Here is a 17,695-nt window from a genome sequence, read left to right on the forward strand (position 1 = left end):
TTCGGCTGCCATCGTTTCGCATAGAGTTTCCAAAGTTTAAGGTTTTTGTGGGTTTTTGGGGTTTTGTTTTTTTTCCATTTCTGAAGTGGCTGCTGGTGAAGATGGTTGGGAGATGCAGCTGCAAGGGGTCAGCGCCGGTAGCGTCTCCTCCCGTTGCTGACGCGTTAAAGCAAATAGTGATGCGACAGCAGATTTAATTTTAATCTGATGGGTCATTCTCAGTCCTTGATACTGATTCGTTATTTCATTTAAAAAAGAAACAACAAAAAAAAGTCCCCTTGACTCAAAAGGTAAAGCTGAAAATAACTTTCCGCTTGGAGTCAGTCATTAAATGCTGCAAATTACATCTCTCAGAAGAATTTAAATACTTGCGAAGCGTATTTCCTTTAGGGAATTAGACATAATGACTTCTTTTATTGTCCATGAGCATCGCATAAACCAATCAGCGGTTTATATCTTTCCTGTAGTGGAGTTACTATATATAAAGTTGGCTTTCTTTCTACGGTGTCTGCTAACTTGCTAATTTAAGAGCTTAGATGAACAGTGTTCATAAAAAAAAAAATTAAAAAAAATCACAATTTTCCCAAACGTAAGCCATATGGTAGACCTTTTTTTTTTTTTTCTTCTTTGCTATGTATTCTTGCCTTTGGAAGACAGTGGCTTCTAAAAGGTCAATTTATTGCACACTGAAAGACTTCAGCGTGTTAATATATGTCACGTTCTTGCAGCTTGCTGGGTAGTGTTAAAAGGAAATGGACCTGCTTTAAGGATTCACTCAACTCCACGAAGCTCAGGCTGTTCTGCTGGATAATTGATCTGGCCAGTAACGACACGAGCCTGCTGAAAAGTCGTCTGGATACCGCCTCGCCCGGCTGGCACCTTGCTTGCTTTTACATTTTGGGTGTCAGCTCGGAAAGAATCGGGTGGCTGTCTCTCTGAAACCGTGCAGAGAGGTTTAGAAAGTCGTATTAGAAGTCATCAGCTTTTAAAAAGTTGCGTGTTTTCGCTCGAGCGTTACCCTGCGATGATGCGAGGGTAAAGGGAGCTGGAGGCTGTTAACTTTGTCAGCAAAGAAGCGGTGCCGGCATCGCGATGGATTATCTTCACGGCAGCTGGAGAGTTATAAAACAAAGCGCTCGGCGTGACCCGAAGCAATTGGCCATTGGGTTTATATAGATGTTGGTGGACATGACACCGCCTGACCTTCCCTTTCCCTTTCCTAAGGGCGCAGTCGTGTTTATTTTACTCCAGTCCCGTGCTCTGTGCTCAGTGTTTGCTGTTACGGTGACCCTGCCCTTCTTCATTTTACAGCCAGGAATCTTGTTCTGGCAAAATTATCTCTCAGACTAGATATCGGGAAGAAATTTGTTACGCTGAGGGTGGTGAGACGCCGGCACGGGTTGCCCAGAGAGGTGGTGGATGCCCCATCCCCGGAGATGTTCAAGGTCAGGCTGGACGGGGCTCTGAGTGACCTGATCTAGTTGAAGATGTCCCTGCCCACGGCAGGGGGTTGGACTAGACGACCTTTAGAGGTCCCTTCCCACCCAAACCCTTCTGTGATTCTATGAAAACTGGAGGTCTTTGGACCTTTGTTTAGGTTTTGCAGATGTCCAGCATCCAAGAGCAGTAGCTCTCTCTAAGCTCTGGATGTGTCTCTGCACACACGGGGTGTAAATCATCCACGTAACCTGTGGCAGTAGGGCCAACGCTTTCTGGGCACTTCAGGTTCACGGTCACGTCTCTTCCAGAAATGCAAATCCTGGACAAAAATAGAGCGACCAGCTGAACGAGTGGTGCGGCACCCTGCTTTCCGCCTTGTTTCTGCTAGACAGCCTTCATGCTTCACGATAAACTGCACTATTATTAGTTTCTAGTGCGGATGTTTTAGGAACTGACTTGATTTCTTTCTCATGTGACGGTGACCACTATCGATACCTTCCCATCCAGGCAAGAACTGGGATCTGAGCGCAGCCCTGAGTGACTTTGAACAGCTAAGGCAAGTGCATGCCGGCAACCTACCCCATTCCTTCAACGAAGGACGCAACTATAAACCCCCCGAAAAAGAGGCAGCCCGTCCCGGGCGACCGCCGCTCCAGCGGCAGGATGATATTGTGCAAGGTCAGTGTCGTCTGGCGGCTTCCAGATAGCCGAGTCACAAAAATGATACGGATCAATTAAATCTTTCTTTCTGCCGCCTGAAATATTTATATCTGCCGGAGCAATCCGGCCGCTCGCAACCAAAAAATACTAGCTGAAGGCAGCGATTTAATAATTGCTTCGGCGAGGTTTGCTGCTCCTGCACCATTCAGGAGTTTTTTCGTCTTCCTTTTGCTCTCAGAAAAACGCCTGTCTCGAGGCATTTCCCACGCCAGCTCGACCATTGTCTCCCTGGCCCGTTCCCACGTCTCCAGCAACGGCAGCAGCGAACATCTGCTGGAGATGCCCATCTGCACCTTCCAGCTGCCCGACCTCACCGTGTACACCGAGGACTTCCGCAGCTTCATCGAGCGAGACCTCATCGAGCAGTCGATGCTGGTGGCTCTGGAGCAGGCCGGTGAGTGCTTTGTTGTTTGTTTGGGGTTTGTTGTTTTTTTTTTTAATGCTAATCCGGTGCGGCGGGGGCAGTTTCGCAGCGGTACCAACGGGCACGAGCCTGAGGCGGCAGAGAAGCGAGCCCATTGCGAGGGCGCGGATCCGAGAGGTATTATTTCGTCCCTTTTTATAGCGTGGTGCGAGAGTTGAGTAAGAGTCTGCTTGGCTTTGCCTGCAGACACCGAATGCGTAAATAAATCGTGGATGGCGTCATCGCTCATGCAGCTGAATGGTAACGCTCGGGGGGGGGGGGGGAAGTTGCATTATCTCACCCCCTGAGCTTCCCTGCGCCCTGCACCATCCCGTCAGCCTTACGGAGAGGAGGAGGGGGGGGAAAGAAATTCCTGCCTAACACAAACAGTAGCTCGTCACCACTGACAAACGTTAGAAGCCATTACAAACATTTTTAGATTGATGATGCGTTTTATACGCTGCTTCGACGCAGGAAAACTCGTCTGCTGGCTCTCTGCTTGCCTGGAGAGGAACCACCTTACGAGTGCAGATGGATTTGTTTTCCAACACGCTGTTTTCCTCCTGAATAGTTGCTAGGTGATCTGTAAATAAGATTTAGCTGGTGAATGAATGGGACCTCTGTGCCGGCAGAGAAAACCTAATACACGTTACCGGGACAGCTTACATGGGGCGGGGGGGGCAGAAGGACGCCAGGCACGATCTCGGGAGCCTTTACGCCTCTCCTTTGTTTCTGTCACCGAGGCACGTACCTAGAAAACTATTCCTTCAGAGATAACATATATTCTTAATGTCAAATTTTAGCCCTCTCCTGCTCGAGTGTTCCTGTAATAAGTATTCTCATGTTTTGGAAATGAACACTTGATCCAAGCGATCGCGTTACGGCAGCGTTGCTGTTCGTCGGTGGCGAAGCCGTCGTGTCTGATGCGAATGAAACATACGGATCCGCGGCTGAGCGGAGCCGGGGGTATTGGATTGCTGCGGTTCAGCACGGGCTCCGGGTGAGGGAACGAGGGGTGGCTGCGCTTTTTCATCCGTGTGCTGGGGATGCTTCCTGGCCTGCCGAGACCATGTTAACATTAAGTAATTGATTTTTTTTTTTTTTAGAAATTTTGAAGACTAAAAAGTGTAGATACACTTTAGATAGTGTTAGATACACTTTAATCTTCAAAATTTCTAAAAAAAAAAAAATCAATTACTTAATGTTAACTGTATGTTCAGCATTATGTATGTGGGTTTGTTGTAAGTGGGTGTTTATCTTTAATAAAGGGCTGTACTGCATATATAAAATATTCCAAGCTTAGTTCGAAGTAGGGTTTTGAGCGTGATGCTGTGATCTACGGTGACTCCCGTTACTAATTTAGTATGTGCTGTCCTTAGGGGATTAAGCAAATATTTTATAGACCAATAAATGTTCAGATACTCTCCTCCTTCTATCCAGAGATCCCTTTACACCACTGTGGGCAGAGCAAGCGCGCTTTAAAGTGGCTGTAAATTGTAACGGCGTCCTCTTGGAAAGCTTTTAACGTCCTGAGTTGTATGAAAAGGTCTTGGTGGAGCTGAAAAACTTGGCCCTTGCCACAACCTCGGCGTTCTTTGTTACAAACCTAAATGGATTAAGCCTTGCGCTACATTTTGAAGACAGAGAGTGGTTTTTCTCATTGCACACATGGAGGAGCAGTCGGCGGTGCCTTGCCTGAGGCTACTGGGAAAAAAAAAATCAGGAAGAACTGAAAGAAACCCCTGGGTTTGATGGCTTTGCCTTGGCTCCGAGGTCAGGCTTTCTCCCCGGGGTCAGGGACGCGGTGCCAAGCACGCCTTCCAAAGTCCCCCCCTGGCCTATTGGCAAGAAACCTCCTGCTTTGCACTTCAGACTGATATTTAATAAACACCTGTGGGTGGACTATTAAAAACTGCTGAGTTGAGATCAGCGTGCTTGCTTTGCTGCGGGAACAGCAAACGGGTTCCTCGTTCTTGGGGCGTAAGCGTCCCGCGTCTCGGAGCGGGCAGTCAAAGAGATGGGTGCCTTGGTAATGCATCACCCGGGTTTTGAGAAGCTTTTCGGCCTGAGTTTAGCCCGTGCGTGAGCAGAGGCACGTGTGTACGCGTACCCCCCCCCCGTCTTACCTGCCTTGCAAATATTTTGGCCCGTAAGTCATTGGCTGGACTGGTTCCCTTAGCAGGAGAGACGAGCTTACGTCTGCGGCTTCAAAAGGCAGGCGAAACGTTCTCGGAAGTCGGGTGCTGTGCTCTTGCCGGTTCTCTTCCTGACGGATCGCTGCCTGCGGCACGGGACCACTGCTGCGATGCCTTCGGCCCCTCCGCTGTCATCCTCGGCAGCGCGACCGGGAGGCTGAGCCTGTGCTCCGGAGGGAGGTGTCCCCGACTGCCAAGAGGAGGATGACCAAGCTCTCGGCGAGATGCGCGCTGCCGCGGGTTGTGTCGTTTCGGCAGGCAGAGCCGATAGCAGGGTTGGTTGGAAGCCTTCGATTCCCATCCTTCCCGAAACAGGGGAGAAGGTAGCTACCGATGTGTAAATGCACTCGAACAGGCTCTTGTCGCCGCCAGGTCCTGAGACAGAAATGTTTTCTGCAGGTATTGTTTTCATCAGAGATGGGTTCTGGATTAGATAAGGAAACCGCGGATGAATTATCTCATTTTCGATAGATGAAATGAGCTTGCTTCAGTGTAGATGCCGCTTTTTCTACCTGCTCTTCTCTTTCGGTCTCTCTGTTGTTTGGGGTTTTTTTTTTTAACCCGCTTCTAGGTGGTGATCCTGCTCCTTCGCCTCCACCGGCGATTCAGCAGGGGGGAAAAACCCCCGGCGGCCTGCAGTCACTGCACGGAGGTCGTGGTGGGTGTTCGTGTTGGATCCGTCGCGTCAGCCCGAGGAGCACGAGGCCGAGTCATCCCTGGGAACGCTCCCTTCGTCACGCGGAGGGGATGGCCTTGTAATTACGGCACTGGATTCCCTGGTAGCCTTAGGGGAGCCATTTGGCTTTTCTATGAGTCAGCCCTCGTCTTCGGGCTGGGAGGAGCACCGTCTTTGCGCCTTCCTATTGCCGCGACCTATTCAGATGGTTCCTGTTAGAAGAAACAACGGTGTTTTTACCGACCGTGCACCTTGGTGCGCGGGTTCCTGATCTCTGCTGGGACAAACAGATGCTCCGTAGCAAAACCAGCCGCGGGGCAAAACTGGACCCCGTGAGAGTCACGGTGCTGGATGCAGAGGAAGCCTCTTGATGCTGGTGGACTTCTTCAGACGTGCAGAAGAGCTGTCGCCGACCTCGCCGCTCGAGCGACGGTTGCGGGGAAGATCCCTCGTGCTCTTGAATCCATTTATCTTTCGTGTTGAGCTTTCGGGGCTTGCTCCTAACAACCGTGCGCAGAGAAATATGTCGGTTTAAATACTTCTAGGGGGCCTCTTGGCCTTTCCCCCGCCTTGATACGAGCAAAACATTCGGGGAAGGATTTGGGGAATGCGGTTTCTTTCGAGATGACTTCTCTTGCGTAACTGGAAGTCTGTACGGATTACTCTGCCTGCCTCGCCGGGGGCGTGCACGGCGTGACCGCACACTGCGAATAGAAGTGCCTCCCCAAGGTGTGTCCCCTCCGAACCGGACCTGGCTGGGCTCGACGAGAGGCTGCACAACCTCCGAAGTGTTGACCAGAGATGCGAACTCCCCCGATTCCCCCGGCCGTTGAAAAGAGCAGCAAATTCTCCAGGAGCGACGTGAAATGGATTTTTTTTTTTTTTTTTTAAAAAAAAAAAAAAAAAGAAGAAAAAGAAAAAAAACCAACCAGCTCGGCGCTGCCTGCAGCAGCGTTACATTTTGGTTAGCTTTCACGAGATGCTGTTTTGCTGCTCGGTTCGCTCCTCTGGCCCCGCGCCACTTGGCGCGGGCTCGCGACTTCGCCGTGCCAGGAGCTATATTGAGTGAAAATAGCCGGCTTTTCCGAGCAGACCTGTTGTCCCGAGGCTGTGTACTAAACACTTTTCAACTCCGACGGGTTCCTTTCCCCCTGCCGAGAAAAGAAATTTCCCGCCTGGCGTTGCAGTTAGCTCCTGCGTTTTTATGTTTTCCTGTGTTTATCGGTGTTTAAAAACAAGTTTTCTGTATTTAGTTCTTCTACAGCTGCCGTTGCCGAGGTTGTGCAAACAATTTCAAGAAACCCTGTGTTTGAGAGCCGGGGTCCCTGGCGGGGACCGTGCTCGGGAGCAGGGAGAGCTTCGCTGGAAATGCCGGGAAAGGGCTGGTTTTCTGCGAGAGCAATTTAAATGCGACTCGTTGGAAGCCCGAACAAGCATCTACCAGCCAAAAAACCGCCCGTTGCACGGGATCCGCTGCAGAAAAGCTCCCGGAAAAAGTCGCAGCCAAGGGAGGCAGCGCCTGTTTTTTGAGGGCACAGCCGAGCGAGGTGCGGGCTGGGTTGCAAGTTCAAAGTCCTAATTCAGCCCAACTTCGTTTCCTTGACAAATGTTTAACCTCCAGTCGCACTGTACTTGACTGCGGCGTGTATGTTAATTTTTTCCTAGCTTCTATTTTTAGATGCTCTTGACTTGAATTACTCCAAGTGCCTTATATTACCAAAAAGCTGCTATTTTTAAATGGCGTAAAGCACTGTCAGTTTGCATTTTCAGTGGTAAAGCTGCTGGGATCAGCAAAAGTTCCTGAGTATTGTACCGAAACCAGTGAGCGGGGACAAAAAAAAAAAGAAAAAAAGACCGAGGTGAGATGGTTTAAAGAGGAGCGGTTTGGTTACAAGAAGAAACGAAAAGCGGTTGTTAACTGGAAAAGTTGTTGGGCGCCGTTTGCGACGGGCACTTGAGGAGGGGTTTTCAGGCTGACGGCTTTTCGGGGTTTTGAGATAAGTAGGGGTGGGGGGAGAACCGGGTAGGAGGAGAACGCTGGCCTGGGTTAAAGGCCTGGCTGGGCTGGCTCCTATTTCCAGCCTTAATTCTGATTTGTATGACCTTAAGATCAGCCTGGCCGTTTCCCTGCGTCCCCGTGAGGTGGTTGTAACTCCGGTCTCCCCTTCTTGTTGCCTTGTTACCGTCCTGACTCCTTCCTTCCTCCAGCCACGAGCCGGGTCTGTAACTGCTCATCTCTTTGGGTGTTCCCCCCTGCAAATCAAAGCAGGCTCCCGTCCTCGGCGGCGTGGGTTTTGTTGGTTTTTTTTTTTGAGGGGATGAACGCACCAGTCCCACGTTGTGTAACGGGCCCCGTTTTCAGGCTCTCAAATATTCCCGCAGGTCGTCTGAACTGGTGGGCGAACGTGGATCCCAGCTGCCAAAGGCTGCTCCCCCTGGCCACCACGGGCGACGGGAACTGCCTGCTCCATGCCGCCTCCCTGGGTAAGAGCTTGACTTAATTTACGGCAGGCGAAATAACAAACTGGTTCGCGTCAGACCCGGTAACGTGCATCGTGCTGGTGTCGCCTCCCTTCTCCGGCTGAGGCTGGGGTAAGCGGCTGTGCTGGGGGGAGAGAGCCCGGGACCATCCTTTGGGAGCAGGACCCGAGCGTTTCCCATCCGTTCCCGTGGGGAAACGGGGATGCTGCTGCTCATCCCGGCCGCCGCGGCGGTAGGCGTGCGAGCGGTCGCGACGCTCAGGCTCTGCGGGAGAGGAATGGGTTGAAGGAAACAGGCTGCCAAGAGCTTGTGTACTTCTAAAATACCCCTCCCCGTCCATTTGGCGAGTTTCCCTGTATTTCTGAGGGAAATGTGGAATGACAGAGCCGCCCCTTCCCTCCTTTCGCACGCTGACGTTTCAAGAGTCCAGATTTGATTTCGTCTTGTCAAGTGTGACCGTGGTAAAACTTCGGAGGTTTCCAGACTTTTTTAAATCAGCAGGGCTGTGCATTTCCTTCGTGTCTGTATTTCAGACACGGCGCAACCACAGTCTCATTTTAACCCGGTCTCGTTTTCCCATCAGACGTTGATGTAAAGGAGCGTGTGATTTTTGTGAACAAATACTTGGCTGCATCTGTGAGGTGCCCTAGAGTTGAAAGCAGAGGTGTCAGCATCTCCATTTAGCTGCATGAAAACTCGCTGCAGGTGGAAAATGCAGGCTTTGAACCAGGCATTCTGTTATTTGGATTGAGGAACTTGCATTCCTCTGCCCCTGTTTCCCAATTTACCCGCTTCCCCTGGTTCGTGGCAGGTTGTCGGACCTCAGCGGATGGACGGAGCGATGCCAGCTGCTGCTAATCCTCTGCCGCTGTTTCTTTTTCCCCCCCTGCGCAGGTATGTGGGGGTTCCACGATCGGGACCTCATGCTTCGCAAATCCCTTTACACCTTGATGGACAAAGGCGTGGAAAGGGAAGCCCTGAAGCGGAGGTGGCGTTGGCAGCAAACGCAGCAGAACAAGGAGGTAGGAACCAGACCGAACGCCGTCCTCTTTGCCGGGGGCGGGGGGGGGGGGGGGGAAGGTCTTGATAAAATATCCCGTGGGTCTGGGAGGTGCTTCCTATCGTGATAAAGTCTGTCTTGAATTTTGGGCAACTCCCTGGCTTGCTGTACTTGGCTGTGCCTCGATGAGACGTATCCTTCAGTCTAAACTATGGCAAAATTCTCTTTATTACAAGGTAGGAAAATTCTTTATTAGAACCGTGTTACGTCCAACACGGACGGGAAAACACACGTCACCTTCAGGCATTTAAGATCCAGCAGGATGCGATGGCCGCGCTGGGCTTTTAAGAGACAAGCAACGCTGCGGCGTAGGTCTCTCCAGCGATAAAGATCAGTGAGATGCGCCTTGGTCGAAGCGCAGAGCAAACTCCTCCACCAAAAAAGGAAATTCATGAACTTGCCACACTAAAGGCTTTTCAACGCTGTGACACAACACCCCCCCCCCCCCCCAAAAAGCAGGGCCATGACTTCTTCAAGGTGGAAAGTTACCAGACGTCCCCACGCGGCGAGAGAGGGCCCCTCCGTGTCGAGATGTTTTTGCGAACGGGGTAAACTTTTGTTTCCACCTGACACTGAAGGATGTTGTTTACTCTCCAGCTTCCTTTTTAATTTTGGAAGGGCACAAAGATTCCTATCTTGACGGCTTGAAACAATACGTATTGCCCTGTTCGAAGCGGAGTAGTTAGCAGTAAAGTCTCCGATCGCTTATTATTAAAAGCATGCTTTTATGCGTCTCTTTAAACTGCGTGCTCCAGAATTAGCCCTCGGCAAAGTACCGTGACTTGCAGGTCTTAAAAGGACTCGCAAATACTCATAGGACGTGGTAGTGTCGTGCCCTGGTCGTAGTCCTCAGCGCAAGCCGAGGGATCTCGGCAGTGGGTGTGGGACGTAGGTGGTGCGACGGTCCAGGAATTGCAGGTACCGCTTAAGCGGTTGGCTGGAAGTCGAGGATTGCGAGCTCCTCCTTTCCAAACAAGCGCTGAAAGAAGCAGCCCAGGGTGATGGATGTTGCTCTGAATTTCACAACCCGCCCTGGGTGCGATACTCTCCTCCCGTGCTTGGCTTCACAAGCTTTAGATCAGCGACGAAAGAATTCGCGTTGACGGCTTAACCGGGAGCGGAGAAACTTAATACCTTACGGAGCAAAGCGGAGGGCTGAACGTGCCATCGGTTACTTCTGGTGCACGGCTTGAAGGTTTTCTTGGCAGCTTTGAGGGTTTAGGATGTTGTGTTTGGATGCTGGAGCTCCGATTATGGAGCCGGGGAAAGGAGGAGGAGGATAAGGCTGCTGCCCCTCCCGTCGCGTTCCTTGGCTTATGACCTTAAACACAGCAGGCTTGAGCTTAGCTTTGTGCGCGGTCTCGTGTTTTAAGGTGTTTCTCCCCTTCCTTGGGATGAATATGGTTTCCGATATCTTTCAACTCCGCGACTGCGTTGGAAGCTCTTTGAAAAGCTTCTGCACGAAGGAGGAAAGGTGCGATTCCTGAATCTAATACTCGACGCAGGCTTTATCGAGTAGGATGGTTGTACCAAAGGCAGCGTATTCCGTAGAGGGACCGCTACGGGGCGGCGGGTGGCTTCAGGGCATCGCGGCTTTGCGAGGAGAGGGCTGTGCCCTGCCTGGGTTTCCCTTGCGGTGCCCGCTCGGTGGAGCGCCGTTTCGGACCGGGACGTGGCGCGTGGCGCGATTGCAGAGCGGGCGTTTTGCAGTCGTAATGTAAGGAAATGCCAGTAAAATGTAGGTTCGCCGTGCGTTGAAATACCAACGCGACCCTTGAAGCGAATGTTTCCGGATGCTGTGGTGTCTCTTCTTGTCTTTTGAAGGGAAATAAATTCTAAAGGCAAACCTGTATTTTCGCTAGTCCGATTATCTGTGCCCCTGTCTCTTGTCAATAGATTATGTCGTCTTTAATACCGGAGGGATTTAGCGTAAGAATAAAGGCTTCCTCTCGATCCGTGGGTTGAAATGTTTACTTCCACCCCGCAAAAAGGCAAACTTCCCTTTCAGGCAGATTATCTCCCCGGCCGGCTTGAGAACACAGATTTGGAAGTGTGCATGTTTTTGCATAATATATTGATTGTTTTTGCATAAATCTCTAGAGAAAAGTTGTGGCTGCGTGTATAAAACTGTACTGAAGAGATTGGAAAATACTCACTCTGAAGCTTTTTGGGGTTTTATTTGCCGTTTTCCAGTCTGGTCTTGTTTACACCGAAGAGGAGTGGCAGAAGGAGTGGAACGAGCTGACCAAGCTGGCATCCAGCGAGCCGCGCGTGCACTACGGCACCAACGGGGGCGGCTGCGGAGGGTACGTGGCGGGGACTGGATTAAAAAATAATAAGTCTAGATGTAAACCGCAGCGAATATCTTCCTTCAGTGGACAGCTCGGGATAATTCTCAAGGGCAGGTCAAGGGACGAGGCTGGGGATTGCTGCTTTGGCCCAGCTTGTAGGGTTTGAAGGGGAAGGATCGCGAGGAACGACGAGAGGTCCATAAAGCATCACGGGGAAACGATTTAAATGCTGCCCAACCCCTTCTCGTGGGGTAACGCATACACTGAGCGGAAAACTAATCTTTTCTCGTGCTCCATCATGTCGATGGCTCCGAAATGAGAGCAGTAAACAAAAGCTGCAGTGCTCGCTCTGTATCTCAAGGGCACTTTGTCGCCGCAGCCATCCCAAACAGACACCACTTCTGAGGCTCTTTAGAGAAGAGGCTCCCAGAAGTGCCAGGCAGCAGTGGGGTATCTCCTGGAGACAACCCTTGTCTTCCAGTAGGATGTAATTTTGGATCTACATCTTGAATCAGAGCTGAGATCAAACTTAATGCTGTTAATGTGATCTGCCTCTACGTGGCTGCCTATAAAGACCTCTGCCTATTTTTAAAAGCAATGATTAAATGCGCAAGGGGTGAAAACTTGATTTCTTTCTCACTTCCCAAAGCGTTGAAAGCTCGGAAGAGCCGGTGTACGAGAGCCTGGAGGAGTTCCACGTTTTCGTCCTTGCCCACGTGTTGAAGAGACCCATAGTGGTGGTGGCGGACACGATGCTGCGGGACTCGGGGGGAGAAGGTGAGAGCTGCACCCTCTTTTAAAAGTCTTGATGGATTGTGCACGCTCAGACTGCGTGCTTCCTCTCTACCGCATGTTTTCACGGGGTCTTTTCGCTCCACGAAGCCCGATATTGAATCGGAGAGCGGAGCACGGGGTGCGCTGAAGTGCTGCAGGGTGCCGTGGGTGATTCCCGTGGAGGGTATGAGAGACACAGCTCAGCGTCGCGGTCTGATCTTTTGCTGTTTCTAAGAGCATCTGCGTGATGGGTTGTGGTTTTTTTTTTCTGCTTCTTTTGCCCCCACACGTGTGCGTAGAGATGGGAAATTCCATTCCCTGCCTGTAGTATTTTCCACCGGCAGACTTAATTTCCTGTCAGAAAAGATGTATCAATTACCGTCATTCTGTGTGCAAATTTTTAAGTTGTCTTGTGGAGGAGTGAAGAAGGGTGTTTTTTATAGAAAGTACAGGTTGGTTTTGCAACTGTGTTCCTCCTGATGTAAAATAGATGTCTATTTTGGGTTGTGGGGGTGGTTTTTTTTTTTTTTTTAGTGGCCCTCGAGCTGACAGACGATTGCCGGTGAAACCTTGAACGAAGCAAACAGCTTGTTCTGGAGCAGTTTCAGTACAAACAACTCTTAACTCTTTAACCTATTACGAAAAATAACCGCCCTGATTTCTTTCCAGCTTTTGCTCCTATTCCCTTTGGAGGGATCTATCTTCCCTTGGAAGTCCCAGCCAACAAATGCCATCGTTCTCCCTTGGTACTGGCTTACGACCAAGCCCATTTTTCTGCCCTGGTATCCATGGAGCAGAAGGAACCCACAAAAGATCAAGGTAGGTGATAAACAAGATTGATACCAATACAGCATTGAGAGCAGCCCCGCCGAGAGGGACTTGGGGGTACTGGTGGGTGAAGAGCTGGACACGAGCCGGCAACGTGCGCTGGCAGCCCGGAAAGCCAACGCGTCCCCTGGGCCGCGTGGCCAGCAGCGTGGCCAGCAGGGCGAGGGAGGGGATTCCGCCCCTCCGCTCCGCTCCGGTGAGACCCCCCCCGACTCCCCTCGGGGCACTGCGTCCAGCTCCGGGGTCCTCAGCCCAGGAAAGACGCCGACCTGTTGGAGCGGGTCCAGAGGAGGGTCACCAAAATGCTCGGGGGGCTGGAACAGCTCTGCTGCCAGGAGGGGCCGGGAGGGTCGGGGTTGTTCAGCCTGGAGAAGGCTCCGGGCAGAGCTCACGGCGGCCTTTCGGCGCTCGTAAGAAAGATGGGGACGGACTTTGGAGCAGGGCCTGCAGCGACAGGACGAGGGGTGATGGTTTTAAGCTAAAAGAGGGGAGATTCGGACTAGATATAAGGAAGAAATTCGTTACGCTGAGGGTGGTGAGACGCCAGCATGGGTTGCCCAGAGAGGGGGTGGATGCCCCATCCCCGGAGACGTTCAAGGTCGGGTTGGACGGGGCTCTGAGTGACCTGATCTAGTTGAAGATGTCCCTGCCCATGGCAGAGGGGCTGGACTAGACGACCTTTCGAGGTCCCTTCCAACCCAACCCATTCTGTGATTCTGTGATGATTCCGTGATCCCAAGCACTGGCAGTCGCTGTGTGATTTGGCGCGACACCGGTTGCCGTCAGAGCGGACGTTGCTCTTGGTAGGCACTCCGAGCTCGGCTGCCGACGTGAAAGGCTTGTCCTTTCGGGCAGTAAAAGTGCGCTTTCCGTCCCTCGTGCAGCTGTGATCCCCCTGACGGACTCCGAGCACAAGCTGCTCCCCGTGCACTTTGCCGTGGATCCCGGGAAGGAATGGCAGTGGGGAAAAGACGACAGCGACAACGTCAGGCTGGCCAGGTTGGTTAACCGCAGGCTGGAGCGGTGACAGCTGGAGGGTCCCTTGCCCCGGCCCCAGCCGGGGATTTCTTGTGTCTGGATGGAAGTTGTACTCGGGGTATGAACCTCTTTGGTGGGGATGGAACAGCTTTTTCTTTCACTTCGTTCTCTCCTGACGCCCTGATTTCGGTACGTTTTGGGTAGGATTGTGACACCTCATCAGCTTCGTTCCCCCAAGGTAAAGAGACGATTGCCCCAAATCCTGGGGCTTCAGACCAGGCGTAGCTCGCAAACGAGAAGCAACGAAGGATCGGCTGTCGGATTCACGCAGAAAAAGGGGGATTTCTCCATTCCTCTGTCCCCACCCGAGGATAACAGATATCTCCGAGCGGGGGCCCTGGAGCTGGGAGGATGGCTTGCCGTCAGCCACCCTTCCTATTTTTGCCTCGGACTACGGGCGAGCCACGTCACGGTTTGGTAGTGGCGAGTTTCCTGTTATTGAGGCGGGAGTCAGCAGCGGCGGGTGTAGCGGTCAGGGAGCTGGCGGCGTTGACTTCTCCGTCGTCTGACTTCGGGTTAGGAAACCTAGAAACCTCCGCGATCAAAGTGTTAAAATTCAGCGCAGGTTTTACCGATACGGTATCTCATTTTGAGGGGTTTGGAGCCAGTAGAAAAGACTCTGTCCCCGTGGTTTTAGTGGAAAGAATCTTTTTTTTTTTCTTTTTCTTTCTTTTTTTTTTTCTGACACGTGGAAATTTTTGAGAAAACATCTTCACTCTTTTTCTGAAGTTGTTTTTGTGGAGAGGAGAATCATTTTGAAACTAGCTCTATTTAGGTCTGCGACATCTGCTTTTCTGTTATTTGTCTCAGGTACAAGTAAGATTATCTGTCGAGTTAATTTTAATTCGTAGCAAGCTTGATTTTTGACATCCAGGAGTCGTCTTATTTATTCATTTGGGTTTTAACTGAAAGGTTGGGAAGGCTACAAAAATGTTACCTTTTGTACCGCTGCTGTCTCGGTGCAGTTTTCCCTGTTGTGTTAAAACATGCATTTAAATACAGAGACGACAAATAACAAGACGACAAGTAAGAAGGCAAATAACTGTAAATACGGAGGAGGGAACCTCAGTTGTTAAAGTAAAACTTGACTCTAACTTTTTTTTTTTTATCCTTGTTTTAAATTTTAGCGTGACGTTATCACTGGAAGCAAAGCTGCACTTGCTGCACAGCTACATGAATGTTAAATGGATCACGTTGCCTTGTGACATGCAGGTAAAGAGCCGAGGAGTGTTTTCTTTACTCTTTTAATTATTTAAAGCTCCTTTCTGCAGGGCAGCAGATGTGAAGTCGTCAGCTGGCTTGCTCTCCTTCACGTGAGGTTGCCCGCGCCTCCAGAAATTGCGGCTAATACTGCTCTGAGCAGATAAACGACTTGGTTTTTGCCTGTGCCTTTTTTTTCCTAGAGCTTTTCGTGCCCGTTTTTACTCTTCATGCAAACTTGAAGCGCAGCCCTCGTGCGTCCTGCAGGGCAGCCTCTCGTGCAGGTGGCTGGCGGTGAAGACAACGGCCGCTTGCTCCAAGACAAACGTGAACCGTTGGTTTACGGCTGCCGGCACCTGCCTTGAGGCGCACGGTTTGACTGTAGTTTTCCTGGGACCTTTTGTTGGCCCTTCCCAAATCTCCGTGGTGGTGCGTTGGCAGATGGTGGTAGCCGCCTTGACAGCGTGAAGGGGTTCGGTCCGTGTCCCCCCCCCCCTTTTAAGGAGAAAACTCCCCAAACTTAAATACGAGCTGTTTTGGTCTGTCTGAAACTGTCGAGGTGTCACCTCTGTAGCAAAGCTCCAACGGGGACGTTTTGGTTGCGACCTCCTTAACTGGCCACGTGCTCTCAGGTGCTTTGCTTAGAAATGCCGTCACCCGTCCCCGTCTCGGCCTTATCGACGTACGAACCGTTGATGTGAAGGGATGGAGGATGCCGTTGACCCCAGGGAAACGGCTGCCAGCCGTGCCCGCCGCGCTTGTGGGTGACCAGAGGGGGAATTTGTTGGCCCCCTCCTCACCGGTAGCGCCCCCCTTTTTCTCCTCTAGCTCTTCCCCTGAAACCTCCAGCAAGTTATAGATGTTTATGGACGTGCAGGACGGCTGCTGGGGACGCGTCACACTGAGCGTGTTTGAACGTTGTCCCCTCCGTTCTCCGAGCAAGCGCCTACTTCTCCGTTTCGCCTTCAGCCTGAAAATCCTTATCTGAGGAACTTACTGGACTTTGATATCTATGTTTTCTTTCTCCCTAGGCACCTTTGGCCCAGCCGGAATCCCCTACAGCCTCCGCGGGCGACGATGCTCGCTCAGCTGCCGAGTCGGGAGAGTCGGACAAGGAGTCGGTCTGCAGCAGTTCGGCGAGCAACGGCGGCAGCAGGGCTTGCAAGGACAAAGAGAAACCAAAGAAAGACCGAGAAAAGGATAAGGAAAAAGATAAAAAACGGGCAGACTCGGTTGCCAATAAGCTGGGCAGCTTCGGCAAGACGTTGGGAAGTAAGCTAAAAAAGAACATGGGTGGCTTGATGCACAGCAAAACTATCAAGGGAGGCGTGAGCAACGGGCAGGGAGATACCTTGGAGAAGAAGAAGAAAGGATCCTTGAAGACAAGGAAAGGCAGCAAAGAGGAATCTTCCCAAGGAGACTTGTCAGCTCCTGTGGAGAAAACCTGCCCGGGTAAAGCAGCCCCCGAGAAGCCGTCGGACCCCTACAAATACAGCAACGACGTCAGGCTGAGCCTGAGCATCCTCCGGGCCGCCATGCAGGGAGAGCGCAAGTTCATCTTCGCCGGCCACCTCAAGACCAGCAACCGGCACCAGTACCAGGAGGAGATGATCCAACGGTACCTTCTGGACGCCGAGGAGCGCTTTATGGCCGAGCAGAAGCAAAAGGAGGCAGAGAAGAAGGCGCAGGGGAGCGCTGCCCCTGCCAAGAAGCTGGAGCCGGAGGTGAACGCCCACAAGGGCGAGGAAGCGATGCTCAACCCCGCTTACCCCCAGCCTCCCCCTGCGTACGCCATCCAGGCCCCGGATCTGGCCATAAGTGCTAAAATAGCAGCTTTTCCCTCCGGCTATTCGGGCGTTTTCACCTTTCCCAGACCCTCCACGGTCAACAGCGTGGAAGGGTCGCATCCCCCCAGCTATCAAGACAGCAGGCGGCAGGTAGCCGGGGGGTCCTGCAGCAGCCTCCCTCCCTACGCTACCTTACCCAGACATTGCACCCAGGCGCAGCCGAGCCCCTACCAAACCAGCCCTTCCCACCTGGGGAGGTTTTCCCCCACGGACATGGACGTCCATCCCAGCTACCCGTCGGAGTGCGACGGCTCAGCCTGCCTCCCCCCGCACAGCAACGGCTACAGGGAATACCTCGAGCAGGACAGCTCGCAGAAAGGAACGCCGGCGGACAAAACTAAAAGCCGAGTTCTTTATAACGTTCAGCAGACCAAATGCAAGCAGCCGAACTGCAGTTTTTACGGGCATCCGGAAACTGGGAATTTCTGCTCCTGCTGTTACAAAGAGGAGCTGAAACGCAAGGAGCGGGAGGCTCTAGTGCACAGGTTCTGAGCGCCCTGCCCCAGCGCTGATCTTGGGACCCACGAAAGATGGGGAATGCAATAATATATATATTTTATTTTGGGTTTGGTTTTTTTTTTAAACTCCCCCCCCACACACACCCTGCTCCTCTCCCTGTCTGTGGAAGGAGGGAGCGGGTATTTGGCCGGACGGGGCTGAGAAACGGGATTCGGCTGGTGTGACGGAGGTGATGCAGGAGGGTGGTGGGAGGGAGAGAGAGAGGGGGGAGAAAAACCAGCCC

The 17,695-nt window shown here is 51.9% G+C and overlaps 1 protein-coding gene across 4 annotated transcripts in view; it reads left to right on the plus strand.

The window, feature by feature from the left end:
* Positions 1-17,683, plus strand: part of OTUD7B (OTU deubiquitinase 7B) — a 36,964-nt gene extending 19,281 nt beyond the window's left edge. For 3 of the 4 annotated variants that reach the window (XM_076359837.1, XM_076359836.1, XM_076359838.1), the window contains exons 3-12: positions 1,948-2,118; positions 2,339-2,554; positions 7,817-7,918; positions 8,810-8,937; positions 11,169-11,281; positions 11,916-12,043; positions 12,710-12,859; positions 13,753-13,867; positions 15,034-15,118; positions 16,138-17,683. In XM_076359837.1, the coding sequence (XP_076215952.1) occupies positions 1,948-2,118; positions 2,339-2,554; positions 7,817-7,918; positions 8,810-8,937; positions 11,169-11,281; positions 11,916-12,043; positions 12,710-12,859; positions 13,753-13,867; positions 15,034-15,118; positions 16,138-17,445 (2,516 nt within the window). In that variant the 3' untranslated portion in view covers positions 17,446-17,683. The remainder of the gene's footprint in view (positions 1-1,947; positions 2,119-2,338; positions 2,555-7,816; positions 7,919-8,809; positions 8,938-11,168; positions 11,282-11,915; positions 12,044-12,709; positions 12,860-13,752; positions 13,868-15,033; positions 15,119-16,137) is intronic. The other variant, XM_076359839.1, reaches the window with a different exon arrangement.
* Positions 17,684-17,695: the final 12 nt, after the last annotated feature.

The sequence above is a fragment of the Aptenodytes patagonicus genome, chromosome 26 (assembly GCF_965638725.1).
Source record: "Aptenodytes patagonicus chromosome 26, bAptPat1.pri.cur, whole genome shotgun sequence".
Classification (NCBI taxonomy): domain Eukaryota; kingdom Metazoa; phylum Chordata; class Aves; order Sphenisciformes; family Spheniscidae; genus Aptenodytes; species Aptenodytes patagonicus.